The sequence below is a fragment of the Littorina saxatilis genome, linkage group LG6 (genome assembly GCF_037325665.1).
Source record: "Littorina saxatilis isolate snail1 linkage group LG6, US_GU_Lsax_2.0, whole genome shotgun sequence".
NCBI classification, from domain to species: domain Eukaryota; kingdom Metazoa; phylum Mollusca; class Gastropoda; order Littorinimorpha; family Littorinidae; genus Littorina; species Littorina saxatilis.
This window is the reverse complement of record NC_090250.1, coordinates 36,008,383-36,023,826: the sequence shown is the minus strand read 5'-3', so window position 1 is coordinate 36,023,826 and position 15,444 is coordinate 36,008,383. Positions and strand designations below refer to the sequence as shown.

At 42.7% G+C, this 15,444-nt stretch overlaps 1 protein-coding gene across 8 annotated transcripts in view; it reads left to right on the top strand.

Moving 5' to 3' along the window:
* LOC138969121 (centrosomal protein of 135 kDa-like) overlaps positions 1–15,444 on the top strand; it is a 55,402-nt gene that overhangs the window by 16,837 nt on the left and 23,121 nt on the right. For 5 of the 8 annotated variants that reach the window (XM_070341833.1, XM_070341830.1, XM_070341834.1 and 2 more), the window contains 5 exons: positions 7,113–7,241; positions 8,716–8,931; positions 12,258–12,296; positions 13,856–13,921; positions 14,394–14,544. In XM_070341833.1, the coding sequence (XP_070197934.1) occupies positions 7,113–7,241; positions 8,716–8,931; positions 12,258–12,296; positions 13,856–13,921; positions 14,394–14,544 (601 nt within the window). Of the gene's footprint in view, positions 1–4,618; positions 4,757–7,112; positions 7,242–8,715; positions 8,932–12,257; positions 12,297–13,855; positions 13,922–14,393; positions 14,545–15,444 lie in introns of those variants that run through there. The other 3 variants (XM_070341836.1, XM_070341831.1, XM_070341832.1) reach the window with 3 other exon arrangements.

The window sequence follows — 15,444 nt, the reverse complement described above, 5'->3', positions numbered from 1 at the left end:
TTTCTCAGATAATGAGAGAGGGAGAGAGAGAAAAAGAGAGAGAGAGAGAGCTCGTTTACTAAAATCAAAATACCAATGGGTGACCCGTGCCGATTAATCGACTATTGTAAAACTAATCAATCAATCAATCAATCAATGAGTCTTATATCGCGCATATTCCGTGGGTACAGTTCTAGGCGCTCTGCAGTGATGCCGTGTGAGATGAAATTTTATACGGCCAGTAGATTGCAGCCATTTCGGCGCATATTTACCTTTCACGGCCTATTATTCCAAGTCACACGGGTATAGGTAGACAACGATAAACCAGCGATAGTTGGTTGGTTGTTCGTTGGTTTTCCATGTCCTTTCAACCGACATGTAATTTGCCTATTCGGGACCGATTCAGTTTTGTTCTTTCTTAGTTTAAAACCGGCGATAGCTGAAAACTGTCGAAACGTTTCGAAGCACATTATAACATTTAATTTACATGCCATATCTGTGGTAATATCATGGCAGGTTTTGTTCCATGTGCCTGTATTCCGGTGATCGGTTTCACCGTCTCGCGCCGTACCGGTAATGGAGGGTGGTCAACGGACGCTTTGTTAGCATTTCTGATGGGTATCGAAAGCTCCACCTTGCATTATTTACTGAGCTAAGCCACCGTGTCGACAAAAATCACCTGGGATGAGATTTTGAATGATTGATGGAAGCAGCGAGTTCAAACAGGAACGCTCTTTGATCCGGGTTCATGGACCGTACAAAATCGTTTCATTGTTTTATGGAAGGTTTCGGGAAAATTCTATTGTTATGGGTTTATGATGCGAATCTCTCTCTGGTTGGTTGGGTGGAGCTCTCTCTCTCTCTCTGTCTCTCTCTCTCTCTGTCTCTCTCTCTCTCTGTCTCTCTCTCTCTCTGTCTCTCTCTCTCTCTCTCTCTCTCTCTCTCTCTCTCTCTCTGCACTGGCTCCCATGCCCCCTCCCCTCCCCCTTTTTTTCTTCTTCTTCCTGCTCTTCGTCTTCATTGTATCCTTGTTTTTCAATTTGCTACAAACTGAGCTGTCTTTGCTCAAAAGTTCACAGCTTCATCAGACGAGGAGAGTTTTTCTCCCTCGCAACTCTATTTGACCTGCATGAACCCAGGTCATTCAGGCAATTAATACAGGGCTGTAGAGCTTTCACTGTACCCCTTGCAAATCGAAACATTTTCGAGGAAACCATAGAAGGCATTTAGGGAAGTTATAACTATTTTTCATCCCTTTTGTGTTAGTCATGTCGAGAAATAAAACGTTTGAAGTTGCACAATCCCTCTTTTGGTTATCAAATCAGCCTATTGGGTTGACTAAATAATTGTTAACATTTTTTGTAGCTATGGCTTTCAACTGCATCAACAGCTATCCAACAAGTTTGAACATGTTGAAATTATGTTAGTGGTTTTATGACGACAGTCGCTTTTGTGACCATATGTCTGCGACTGCATGCGAGCCGGAATTAGGAACTGTGTGTATTTTTTCGATACCATCAGTGTTTCTGATCATGCCCGGATTTAGATTCTGTCTTTCGTCTTGCCTGGTCGGAAACCTGACACAGCAATAATGTTTCGAGTGAGATTGATAGTCAGTCACCGTGGCTTTAATGGCGTTTGTCTGTACATGTACTTATCTTCACTGTGTGACCTTGCTTGTAAAGCAAACTGGATGACTTCGATGATAGATTGATATCGAACGTGTGTGTACAGTACGGTCATTAGCCTGGCCTATTTCACTCCGGCACGCACTGTTTGTAGAACCAGTTTCTCCTAATCCAGCGAAATTCCCAAGCCTCGCGTCAGGAATAAACATTATGGACGATTTATGCACACGTCGGCGACCAAACACCAATACATGTACAACTCAGGTGTTCCTCGAAGACACTCAAAACAATAAAGAAAGCGAATCACGAAGGAAATTAGTTATTCAGTTCTACTACTTATGAATACTTTTTGTCCTTTTGTTTGCAAGTGTTACGGGGGTTTAGCTAAGCCCCAGTGACTCACACCAGACTCGCGAATGACTCGCGCCAGACTCCAAAACCCAGTTGAGCACTGCCCGACTCAGCCGTGACAAGCAAACGAGTCTGCGAGTGTTTTCGGTTCAAGCTTTGGCTTGTGCGTCCAGAACTTCAGGACGTCAATGTCACTGAGGCATTAGGTAACATTCGCGCAACACAAAGATGAACAAGACCAACCCAAATACAATACTATTGGTAACATGACCTAATCAACAATTTCCTAATTACCCTCGGATTTTGACTGTTGGTGGTTGATGAGGAAGATGGGAGGGAGTGGGGGGAGGGAACTGGAAGGGGGTAGAAAAGATAAATTGAGAACCGCTCATCCGTGGTTAGGAGAAGTTGGGGACAAAGAAATTCGACCAATCTGAAATCTTTGTTCTCCAAAGCAGAAACATCAAAAAAGCATTCGCTCACACTTTGCTTTCTTCATTTTTGACAATAGAAGGGGGGGGGGGGGGGGGCCATGCAGACTATTTTCTGTACACCTATTAATTTATTAGTGCAGTGTGTTTTTGTATGTTGGTTCCTGGATTTAAAAACGGATCTTATACTCCCCGAACATCGTTTAGTGCCTTTTTATTTTGTTGTGTGGCTTTATTCCGGATTTTTTTTTTACAGCCTGTTGAACTTCTTTATTAACCAACCAAAGGATGCTTATATAATTGCCATTCTTTGCTGATTTTATTACCGTTCTTATTTCTCCTTCGAGAATTGCGAATACCGTTCTCTTAGACATTTACTCAAGTGCCTTTTGTAGAAGAACAAATAAACCTTGTGATTTCCAACAACTTTGAGGGGAGAACAACGGTGCTCAGAAGAGCGGGTAGGAACCCGGAGAGCGTTGATAGTATCAGGACGTTTCATTGTGACGATTAAACGCATTGGCGAGGTCACTTGTGTACAAACTACAGACGCTCCGGAACTTGTGCGGCAGTTGTGACTTTTCGGCTCTTTGTCTTCTGAGGCAGATACTGTAGACAATAAAATCCTGGCTTGAAGGAGTGCGAGTTCGTGTTAGTTTGGGTGGGTTGTGATGGTGGGGGTGGTAGTCTGGGCTCGGGTGAGGGGTGCTGGAGGTGAGTGGAGAGGTGTCATAAGGCTACAAAATGGTGGTGATGTTAACCCATTTTTTGGGAATGTGTGTGTGTGTGTGTGAGTGTGTGTGTGTGTGTGTGAGTGCGTGCGTAGTAAATGAAATAATGCCCCTCCCAAGCTTTACCCGTTCTGAAGTTCTGACCTGTGTATCTTGTTTTTTGTCTTTAAATACTTTACACCTGTAATATGGCTTTCTGTCCATCATCCTGCGCGTAGGTTTGCATGTATATGTGTTTGTATATTTACATGTATGTGTGTACATGCCTGTATATGTTATTCAGTGTTTATCCTTACCTCCGTGCTTCCGTGCCTTGCTAAGCCCCCTTTCCACTTATCAACAGCAGTGATTTCCATACATTCTAAAATTACCCCACACAACACAACACAACACAACACAACACAACACAACACAACACAACACAACACAACACAACACAACACAACACAACACAACACAACACCGCATTGTCCTTCCCGAAAAATGTTTTGAACAGCAGAATATGTCGTGTATTGTGTACATTACCGCACAGAAAGACCTACTTGAGTCACGCACACAAGTCATATTCATACCAGTTCTTTTATCACAGCCTTTTAAATGAACATTACAAGTTTGCAAGCAAGCAAGCACGGAACATACTACAGCCCTTTAGAGAGAAACCCTGGATTGTAGACGTCAGCTCTTGACAGACTGGAATTTGACTCTGTGTGAATACAACACAAAGGTGCGATTCCTGAACTGATAGGAAAGCCAGGGTAAAATTGTGACCCTCCACCACGAAATGAGTCGCGTGTCACCTCGCGCGGTTCTGCGCTAGTCCGGGGAGTGTCTGGTAACAGTGTGAGGGTCACCTTAGTCACAGGGTTATAACTCAAACAGTTTTTGCTCTTTTCTTAAACGGTTTTCACCACTGGATAGAGCATAAAAAACTCTTTAAGAAAATGTAAAAATATGAAAATCATGCAAAGGTGACATGCGACTCATTCCGTCGTGGAGGGTCACAAATATGTGAGTGAATGCGATATAGGTGCGATCCCTGAAATTGATAAGAAAACCCTCGGGGTGACTGATTGATACTACAGTATAGTACTTCCCTTTTAGAACCCCAAGAACTCTGAGAAAGTTAGGCCTTGGCAGAGAGGAAGTCTGAAAATGAAGGTACATTTACAGAGATGATGAACAATAAGAAGAAAAATCATAAACGGCAAGATCTTTATTGGCAGTGGTTTGAGAAGGTGGCGGGGAGAGGGTGGGAGGGTTTCAAACGGGGGGGGGGGGGGGGGGGTGTTAGGGTTGGGATGGGGGGTGTTCTTAATAGTGGAGTTCCACTGTGTAGGTGCGATCCCGGGACTGATAGGAAGGCCAGTCTGATTGATAGTCAACTCGTTTGTGTTAAGGCCAAGCGCGCGAACACCAACTCTGTGGCAAGCGAGAGAGAGAGAGAAAATCGATCACTACCGGATGGTTGGAGCTAGGGTGTAGTGTTGTGTCGGTCCGGGGGAGAGGTTCGGTCGTGTTCAGGCTTGCCTCTCTCCCCTTGTCTTATCATTCTGTTCTGTTCCGTTACCTTGCAGATGGTGTGATTCTGTGGGCAGTGGGCAGTTTTCTTACTCTGACTTAAGAGAAAGTTGATGCTGTAAGTCCATGCTTTTAGCTTTGAAAGTTGTTGTTTTTAATTCCAAACAAGTCGCGTAAGGCGAAATTACTACATTTAGTCAAGCTGTGGAACTCACAGAATGAAACTGAACGTAGTCCGCCGCTAGTGCAAAAGGCAGTGAAAGTGACGAGCCTGTTTGGCGCGGTAGCGATTGCGCTGTGCTTCATAGCACGCTTTACTGTACCTCTCTTCGTTTTAACTTTCTGAGCGTGTTTTTAATCGAAACATATCATATCTACATGTTTTTGGAATCAGGAACCGACAAGGAATAAGATGAAATAGTTTTTAAAACGATTTCGGAAATTTAATTTTGATCATAATTTTTATATTTTTAATTTTCAGAGCTTGTTTTTAATCCGAATATAACATATGTATATGTTTTTGGAATCAAAAAATGACGAAAAATAAGATGAAATTGTTTTTGGATCGTTTAATAAAAAAATAGTTTTAATTACAAGTTTCCGATTTTTAATGACCAAACTCACTCATTAGTTTTTAAGCCACCAAGCTGAAATGCAATACCAAACCCCGGGCTTCGTCGAAGATTGCTTTGCCAAAATTTCAATCAATTTGATTGAAAAATGAGGGTGTGACAGTGCCGCCTCAACTTTTACAAAAAGCCGAATATGACGTCATCAAAGGTATTTATCGAAAAAATGAAAAAAACGTCCGGGGATATCATACCCAGGAACTTTCATGTCAAATTTCATAAAGATCGGCCCAGTAGTTTAGTCTGAATCGCTCTACACACACACACAGACAGACAGACACACATACACCACGACCCTCGTCTCGATTCCACACTCTATGTTAAAACATTTAGTCAAAACTTGACTACATGTAAATGTAAAAAGAGAGGGAGTGAGAGACAGAGGGAGTGTGTCACTGTGTGTGTGTACAGTACATGCGAATGTGTGTGTGTGTGTGTGTGTGTGTGTGTGTGTGTGCGCGCTTGCGTGTGTTTGTGTGTGTGTGTGTGTACATGCGAGCGTGTGTGTATGTGTGTGTGTGTTTGGTGTGTGTGTGTATGTGTGTGTGTGACTGAGTGTGTGGTGTGTCGTTTTGTGTCGTTTTGTGTCGTTTTGTGTGTCGGTACTCAGTTGTTTTGGTGTTTGATTATCTGCATTACAAGTACAGATCATGTGCATGAAATCCCCAAAAAAGGGAATGCACAGAATGCCAGATAAAGGGTTGAATCTACCTCACACATACACCTGTTGATCTGCTGTTTTCATGTATAATCTCTGCCACTTCTAATCTGGTTTGGTGCCTGTGTTGGTATTACTACTGGAGACACAATTTTAAAAATGTATAGCCTGAAGGTATTTAAACCTGGGGTAAGATTTGTCAGGGAATGCCCTCAGACAAATAGAGAACTTTGTATGAAAGAGAAACCAGCTTGTCAAATACAATTTTACAATCACTTAACTCCTATCTCTCCCCCACCTCCTCTCCTCACTCACTTTGTTTCACTCTCTCTCTCACACACACACTCTCTCTCTCTCTCTCTCTCTCTGAGACTCTCTCTCTCTCTCTCTCTGAGACTCTCTCTCACACACACACGCACACGCACACACACACACACACACTCTCTCTCTCTCTCTCTCTCTCTCTCTCTCTCTCTCTCTCTCTCGCTATGTACACAGACTATTGACATTGGTAATTTTAAGGTGGAAGATGTTTGAAAATGTCTCAGCATTATGATACTGTGCTGTTCTGTTTATGAAAATATATATATGTAACAATAAAGTGCTTGCTATTGTTACTGTTAGCCTTTACAAATGAAGAAGTGTTGTGCTGTATGTCTCCTTCTTGTCTTGCCTTCCTTTCTCTTTTTTAGTAACCTGTTTTCTTCTTTTTCTTCTGCATTTATGGGCTCAAACTCCCATGTGCACTCGTGTTTTTTGCACAAGTGGGTTTTTATGTGAATTACCATTTTTAACCCGCCATTTAGGTACCCATACACAGACCTGTTTACTCGCCGTATTTTGTACGCCAAGTTTCCAAGAATACGATAAATACGCTGGTTGATAAGAAAGTACGACGATTTCCAGTGTCATATTCTTGCAGTTTTATCATCAGTGCGACGTACGTTGTATTGGAATTTCACTGCTAACAGTTTTACGCCTGTCACATGAATAACAAGCACCTCTTCCTTGTAAGAAAATACACTCACTATTTTGAATATACACTAAGTCTCTGTGGAAAATACACCAACTGTTCCAATTAGATAAACAGGTCTGCATACACCACTTTTGGGGGAAGTACCCTGTTTTCAAAATGAAGTAGTGTGTGAAGTAGTTTTTCACTGGAGTGTTTGTATTCTATGCTGCAGGTTGAAGGGCGGGATGAGGAGATAGAGCGTCTGACTTCAATGCTGGACGGGGGGCGACCATCAGACGTCATAGGCCTGGACGCCAAGAACCGCTCCAACGAGAGGATGATTTCTCACCTCAACATCCAGGTACAGCACCAAGGCTTCTTTCATTACCATTCTTTGCTTTATCCAGGGCTCCCATTTTAACGTGAATTTAAGGATTTCTGAGACTGTTGAAGCTAGACACTGCTTAAAAAAAAGTGCTCTGATTTGCATCTTATGTACAGCTTTTGTCTTGCCTGAGCAATCAGGAGAGTCTTAGTAATGAGCAGTGTTAGGCTGGCTGTGCGTAGATAAGAAACTTCATGTTGGAGTTTTCTTAGATGGCATGTTTTCATCAAACTTTAGCTAAATGCATGAAAATGTTAGGTGGAGATGATTTATCACTACTGCAAATATCCACTGAGCTATCAAGAAAATAATTCAGTCTTCTTCTTCTTCTGCGTTCGTGGGCTGAAACTCCCACGTACACTCGTGTTTTTTGCACGAGTGGAAGTTTACGTGTATGAGCGTTTTTTACCCCGCCATTTAGGCAGCCATACGCCGTTTTCGGAGGAAGCATGCTGGGTATTTTCGTGTTTCTATAACCCATGGATAACAGGATCTTTTTCGTGCGCACTTGGTCTTGTGCTTGCGTGTACACACGGGGGTGTTCTGACACCGAGGAGAGTCTGCACACAAAGTTGACTCTAAGAAATAAATCTCTCGCCGAACGTGGGGACGAACTCACGCTGACAGCGGCCAACTGGATACAAATCCAGCGCGCTACCGACTGAGCTACATCCCCGCCCAAATAAGTCAGTGACCTCATCACGTTATGATGTCATTGTTTGATTTGAGATGGGGTGGGGTAGAGGTCAGGGGGGGGGGGGGGGGGTGGGGGTTGCTCCCCTGCCTACTTCGTGCTTGGCACATTCAGCTATGTCCCATCAGAATTTGGTTGAGAAACAAAAAACGAAGGAAAACTCAAGGAAGATTAAGGATTCAGTGAATACCATAAAAGGAACATCCCAGTATAAACCTATCAATATTCTTGTACCCTTGACATGGTAAAGAGAATGTATTGCCAGTGTTCATTGCAAGTTTTCACACCCCATGTTTCCACATGAAGTGCAGTCATCAGAAATTTATTGCCCATAGAGCATGATTCTCGATGTAATCTACTGATAGGATAATATTGTCCCATGTGGTGGAGAGAGGTAAATCTTACCAAGTTGTGACATGTGGGATTTTACAACTTTATGTGAAGTGACTGAGTAGAATGTGGAGTGAAGTGTACAGGAAGTGATCGCTGCAGTGGGTTAAGATTTCTGAAAATTAGAGTCCTACATTTCTGCCATGAATAATGTTGTGTAGACTCAGTATTTAATGGCTGAATTATTGAAGCGTTTGGTTTTTAACAAACAAACAAAATTTTAAAAAGTATACCCTCTACAAAAATTAACATTTTCCTGTGTCGTGTACTTTTGTTATGTTTGGTACTTGTTTTTTTTGTGTGTACAATATTTCCTTTGAAACAAACAACAAAACATATCAGAAACAACAACTCCATTCTGTGCAGGTGGATTTCTTGCAACAAAAGAACAGGGAGCTCGAAAGGAAACTCGCTGACTCTCAAGCTGAGGCTGATTTGTCGGAGGCAAAATACACCAAGGCTCAAGCCCGCCTCCGGGAATTGGAGTTTGAACTCAAGGATGTCGACCGTGTGGCCCACCAGCTGCAGACCGACAAGAATCTGGTCGTCCGAGCGGCCGATAGGGAGATGGGAGAGGCTAAGGTGGGCAGGTTTTGGAATTGTAATAGCATTTCATTGAGATCATAAAGTATTATTGTATTGTATTATATTGTATTGCATTTCAACAGCATATGAGCCATAAAGTAGAGGGGTCGTTAGGGGGGTACCACTGTGTTCATTCACCCCTGTCTGAACACGTTTAGAGGGGTCGTCAGGGGGGTACCACTATGTTCATCCACCCTTGTCTGAACACGTTTAGAGGGGTCGTTAGGGAGGTTACCACTGTGTTCATTCACCCTTGTCTGAACACTTTTAGAGGGGTCGTTAGGGAGGTTACCACTGTGTTCATTCACCCCTGTCTGAACACTTTTAGAGGGGTCGTCAGGGGGGTACCACTATGTTCATCCACCCTTGTCTGAACACTTTTAGAGGGGTCGTTAGGGGGGTACTACTGTGTTCATTCACCCTGGTCTGAACACTTTTAGAGGGGTTGTTAGGGGGGTACCACTGTGTTCATCCACCCCTGTCTGAACACTTTTAGAGGGGTCGTTAGGGGGGGTACTGCTGTGTTCATTCACCCTTGTCTGAACACTTTTGGAGGGGTCGTTAGGGGGGTACCACTGTGTTCATCCCCCCTTGTCTGAACACTTTTAGAGGGGTTTATAGGGGGGTACCACTGTGTTCAACCACCCCTGTCTGAACACTTTTAGAGGGGTCGTTAGGGGGGTACCACTGTGTTCATTCACCCCTGTCTGAACACTTTTAGAGGGGTTGTTAGGGGGGGTACCACTGTGTTCATTCACCCCTGTCTGAACACTTTTAGAGGGGTTGTTAGGGGGGTACCACTGTGTTCATCCACCCCTGTCTGAACACTTTTAGAGGGGTCGTTAGGGGGGGTACCACTGTGTTCATCCACCCCTGTCTGAACACGTTTAGAGGGGTCGTTAGGGAGGATACCACTGTGTTCATTCACCCCTGTCTGAACACTTTTAGAGGGGTTGTTAGGGGGGGTACCACTGTGTTCATTCACCCCTGTCTGAACACTTTTAGAGGGGTCGTTAGGGAGGTTACCACTGTGTTCATTCACCCTTGTCTGAACACTTTTAGTGGAGTTGTTAGGGGGGTACCACAGTGTTCATTCACCCTTGTCTGAACACTTTTAGTGGGATTGTTAGGGGGGGTACCACTGTGTTCATTCACCCCTGTCTGAACACTTTTAGAGGGGTTGTTAGGGGGGTACCACTGTGTTCATTCACCCTTGTCTGAACACTTTTAGAGGGGTTGTTAGGTGGGTTACCACTGTGTTCATTCACCCCTGTCTGAACACTTTTAGAGGGGTTGTTAGGGGGGGTACCACTGTGTTCATTCACCCCTGTCTGAACACTTTTAGAGGGGTTGTTAGGGGGGGGTACCACTGTGTTCATTCACCCTTGTCTGAACACTTTTAGTGGGATTGTTAGGGGGGTACCACTGTGTTCATTCACCCCTGTCTGAACACTTTTAGAGGGGTTGTTAGGGGGGTACCACTGTGTTCATTCGCCCTTGCCTGAACACTTTTAGTGGGGTTGTTAGGGGGGGTACCACTGTGTTCATTCACCCCTGTCTGAACACTTTTAGTGGGATTGTTAGGGGGGTACCACTGTGTTCATCCACCCCTGTCTGAACACTTTTTCGAGTGCTTTCCAGTCCACCCAGGTGAAAATGGGTACCTGGACCTTTCCAGGATCTGGCAAAGTGAATTAAGGCAGCAAGGGAGAGGAGATGGGCACTAATTATAATATTAATGGAACATTTATATAGGGCTTTCCCACAGCTTGAAGCGCTTTTCAAGTTCAATCAAACAACAACACTATATGTACAATTAATACAATTTTCATTAACAAGAAATTCCTCCGAGGTAGGAAAAACACCCCCGTCCTTACCATTCTCACTGCCACCAACTGAGAAGGCACTGCTAACAAGTGTGGTTAAAATAAGTTGATTGAGTGGACAAAGAGACAGGCGGAGAAAAAGACAAATCAATATAACTCTTTCTATAACACCTACTGACCGCATACAGAAAACAAAAGATCCCGAAAAAAAAAACGGTTTGCGCTGCGCGCTGAAAGCAGGTATTGAAATATCTCATCGACCAGATTTTGTCCGGGGTGTATCTGCCGCTTCGCCGGGTAGCAAGTAGAGCCGAATACCCGGCTTGAGTGGCGCACTGTACGCCGGCTTCGAACCATGGACCCGTCAAGCTTCGGTCCCTTCCAGACTCGTGGAATGGGAACAGCACGAACATGATTCAGGGGCCATAATGCCATTCCTGATCATATCATGTCGAGTCCCATACTTGTCGACGACGCCCTAGGTACCACATCACAAACAGAACTGTGCAATACACAGGTGTTTTCTACAGACACACTCAAACACACACACACAGAGAAGCCGTATATATATATGTATATCTATTGTATAAATATATAGAGATAGATGAGAGTGTATTTTTCGCGTGGCTATAAATTGATTCGACCTTTGCACTTTTACAGTGAGGATAATTTACGGGTCCAATTTACGTTCTGGACACTGCGGTGACCTTCTAAAAATAGTAACAGAACGCCGGGAATATCCGAAGATGCCCCCCCTCATACTACAGTGCACCATACGAAGGATGGGAGGTAAACGCTGAAAACATGGAGAAGATAAGGAAGAGTTATGCCGTAGTTGATCCCCCCAAAAAACCAAAATCCACCAATAACTCCCTAAGCGTGTGTTTGACTGGTCCCAATTTTTGTAAGGACCGTCTCAGGAATGTATAGAACCTGTTCACCAAGTTTGGTGACGATCGGTCCGTTCATTCTTGAGATCTACTTGCGAACACAAACAAACACACAAACAAACACACAAACAAACAAACACATCGAGTGAAACCTATACACACCCCTATACCGGGGGTGTAATAATGTCTCAAGTAAACTACACCCTCATAATGTTGTTCCGAGAGTATCCGCGTCATTTTACTTCCCTATATATGACCACCCATTATTATTGGTTATGGGACTACCTTTAACCTTTAACTCCTTTCTATTTTTAATATAAAGAGTATTTCAATCCCCCAAATCAGTAAGGTCTGCTGCAGCATCTTCGTTTCAGCTGAAATCAAAATGTAGCAGGGCCAGCGCTTTAGAGTGGCGTCAGAAATACAATACTTTTCATGAGAGAGGACACCATTACTGGCCTTAGGACCAGCCAGAGGTGTCCCTACACTTCAGGTGGCCTCTCTTGGCAGGGACTGTACTTTTGTTAAGTTAATAGATCAAGGGACAGGACCATATGAACTTTATGTGGAGGTGTTGACTTACCAGAGGGGTCGTCCTACATTACAGGTACCATCAAACAATCAGAAACGTTCAGCATCCGCTGGTGTGAGTTGTATGGATTTATCTTTTGAGTCTTCGCAGGCCTTGCTTAGAAGTTGGATAGCATTTTCTTACCTGAATTTTTAGATTTACGGGTAGGAGAACTTCTAGTGTTCCTTTTTAGGCAGATGATGTGCAATGATAATGCTTGTTTCAGCTCATTCTGAGCAGTGCAGATGTATTCCAGTGAACATGTGCTTTATAAATGAGAGACTCTCAGGCTTCTAAATCTCACTAACATGTTTATTTGGTTTTCTAGAAAGTCAACCTTTGACAGTGGCAGACTAGGTTGTAGGTATCTAAAAAAATAAATCTTAACTGTACATCAACTACATAGTTGTAGGATATTGCTCTCGGCTTTGAATTATTACATACATGTAATTACATGTGATTACTCTTGTTGACAGCAAATCTTTGTGCATAAAATGTACACTATTTTAGTTTTAGGCTTCTAGCTTTAGTGTTATGTTTAGCCTTAGCTTCCGAATTTCTGATCTTAGTAAGAGTTTCACAACATACTACTCTCTTTTGAATGAATTTCATATGTGATTTTAGATTTCTTTTTAGTGTCTTCTTATTTAAAATAATATCACACTGCTTGTTTTGTGATACAGTATGTACAACCTTTGTTGCATTTTTGACTCACATGCGAAGCAAAAGTGAGTCTATGTACTCACCCGAGTCGTCCGTCCGTCCGTCCGGACGTCCGTCTGGAAAACTTTAACGTTGGATATTTCTTGGACACTATTCAGTCTATTAGTACCAAATTTGGCAAGATGGTGTATGATGACAAGGCCCCAAAAAACATACATAGCATCTTGACCTTGCTTCAAGGTCAAGGTCGCAGGGGCCATAAATGTTGCCTAAAAACCAGCTATTTTTCACATTTTTCCCATTTTCTCTGAAGTTTTTGAGATTCAATACCTCACCTATATATGATATATAGGGCAAAGTAAGCCCCATCTTTTGATACCAGTTTGGTTTACCTTGCTTCAAGGTCAAGGTCACAGGAGCTCTTCAAAGTTGGATTGTATACATATTTTGAAGTGACCTTGACCCTGAACTATGGAAGATAACTGTTTCAAACTTAAAAATTATGTGGGGCACATGTTATGCTTTCATCATGAGACACATTTGGTCACATATGATCAAGGTCAAGGTCACTTTGACCCTTATAAAATGTGACCAAAATAAGGTAGTGAACCACTAAAAGTGACCATATCTCATGGTAGAAAGAGCCAATAAGCACCATTGTACTTCCTATGTCTTGAATTAACAGCTTTGTGTTGCATGACCTTGGATGACCTTGACCTTGGGTCAAGGTCACATGTATTTTGGTAGGAAAAATGTGTAAAGCATGTGAGTCGTATGGGCTTTGCCCTTCTTGTTCACGAAGGAACTCAGATGACAGTTTATACATGTAATACACTTTATTTTGTTGTAGGCATAAAATTCATGACTTCTGATGGTGCTACATACCAGTATGTAGTTAAATTGCATATGGGTAGAACATGGAGGGTGTACAAATGATGATAGTCTATCTGTGTTCATTTTGGATGTCTCAGGATGAGCTTGAAAAATCCAGGCACGAACTGGAGGACTTAGATAGTGCGGTCGCTCAACTTAGAGCCGTAAGTATGGTGTGAAGATGTCTTCTGTCCTGAAAGACTTAGGTTTCACTGTTAAGTTCATAGTGTTTGGGGATAAAAAGAATACTGAATTCAGGGATTGTTTTGTACACTAATTATAGTGAGACAGGTATGGTTATCAGGTAATTGTCAGTCTTTGTCTTAGTGCAGATGTTTTCTTGTCTATGAGCTTTTGAAATGTAGACTATCTCAGAATTTGAGAGTAGTTTTATCCATCACTTTGTTAAATGTAATTTTTTTCAAAGTTTTTTTACGCTTTTGATGTTTGTGTAGATTTTCATTTGAAGTTAGTCATTTGAGTATAGCTACAAGAAAATCTGATGCTTTCTAGAAGATTGAGAAATCAGTTGTTAATTTGGGCTTCTGCCCTTCTTGTTTTCATTTGTTTTTCATTTATTTATATTTTTTTATATTGTCATTTTTTACCTGATGCATAATATGCTGTCCTAAACAGGAAAACGCAAGGGTATCCAAAGACTACACGGACCTGAAGGCCCGGCTAGAACTTCGGGAAGCGGACAACGTGAAGTTAGAAGAGCTGTTAGACAGGCTGCAGGAAGATAAGAAGCGACTGACTCAGCGAACCAACAAACTCACTGCCAATGGTCAGTACTCCTAGCATCTCTATTTGTTTCAATTTTTTATTTGTTTTGTTGTGGATTAATTAAATTCTGTATGAAAGAAAGTGTGTGTGTGGAGGGGGGGGGGGTTAAGATTGTTTATGTGAGGTTTCTGTATTTGTAGGGAGACATGCATTAATTGTTTATGTTTGGCAAGACGGACTTACAGCAGATATGTTGAGAGATGTTTTCTGATTATGCTGACCCTGCAGAGTTGATCAACACAATAAGCACACCATAGTTGGTATCAATAGATAAATAATTCATGAACATCAGACAGTTTTATTGTGAACTGGTTTCTCATAATAGACGATGTTCGGAAATACACGTAACTCTTGTCAGAATGGTATGGGTAGTGAAAGAGTCAGTGGTCTTGCTTTTATTGAGGCAAGCTTTCCAGGGCAGGGATGTAGCTCAGTCGGTAGCGCGCTGGATTTGTATCCAGTTGGCCGCTGTCAGCGTGAGTTCGTTCCCACGTTTGGCGAGAGATTTATTTCTCAGAGTCAACTTTGTGTGCAGACTCTCCTTGGTGTCCCGTGTGTACACGCAAGCACAAGACCAAGTGCGCACAAAAAAGATCCTGTAATCCATGTCAGAGTTCGGTGGGTTATAGAAACACGAAAATACCCAGCATGCTTCCTCCGAAAAAAGGAGTATGGCTGCCTAAATGGCGGGGTAAAACACGGTCATACACGTAAAATTCCACTCGTGCAAAAAAAACCACGAGTGTACGTGGGAGTTTCAGCCCACGAACGCAGAAGAAGAGGCAAGCTTTCCCATGTGACATTATAGGCCAGTCACTAGCGAGGGATATCTCCACAATTTGTCTATTGTTTATTTGCAAAGTTTTTCTTTTGAAATCCACACTAAATCATATTCCACTCT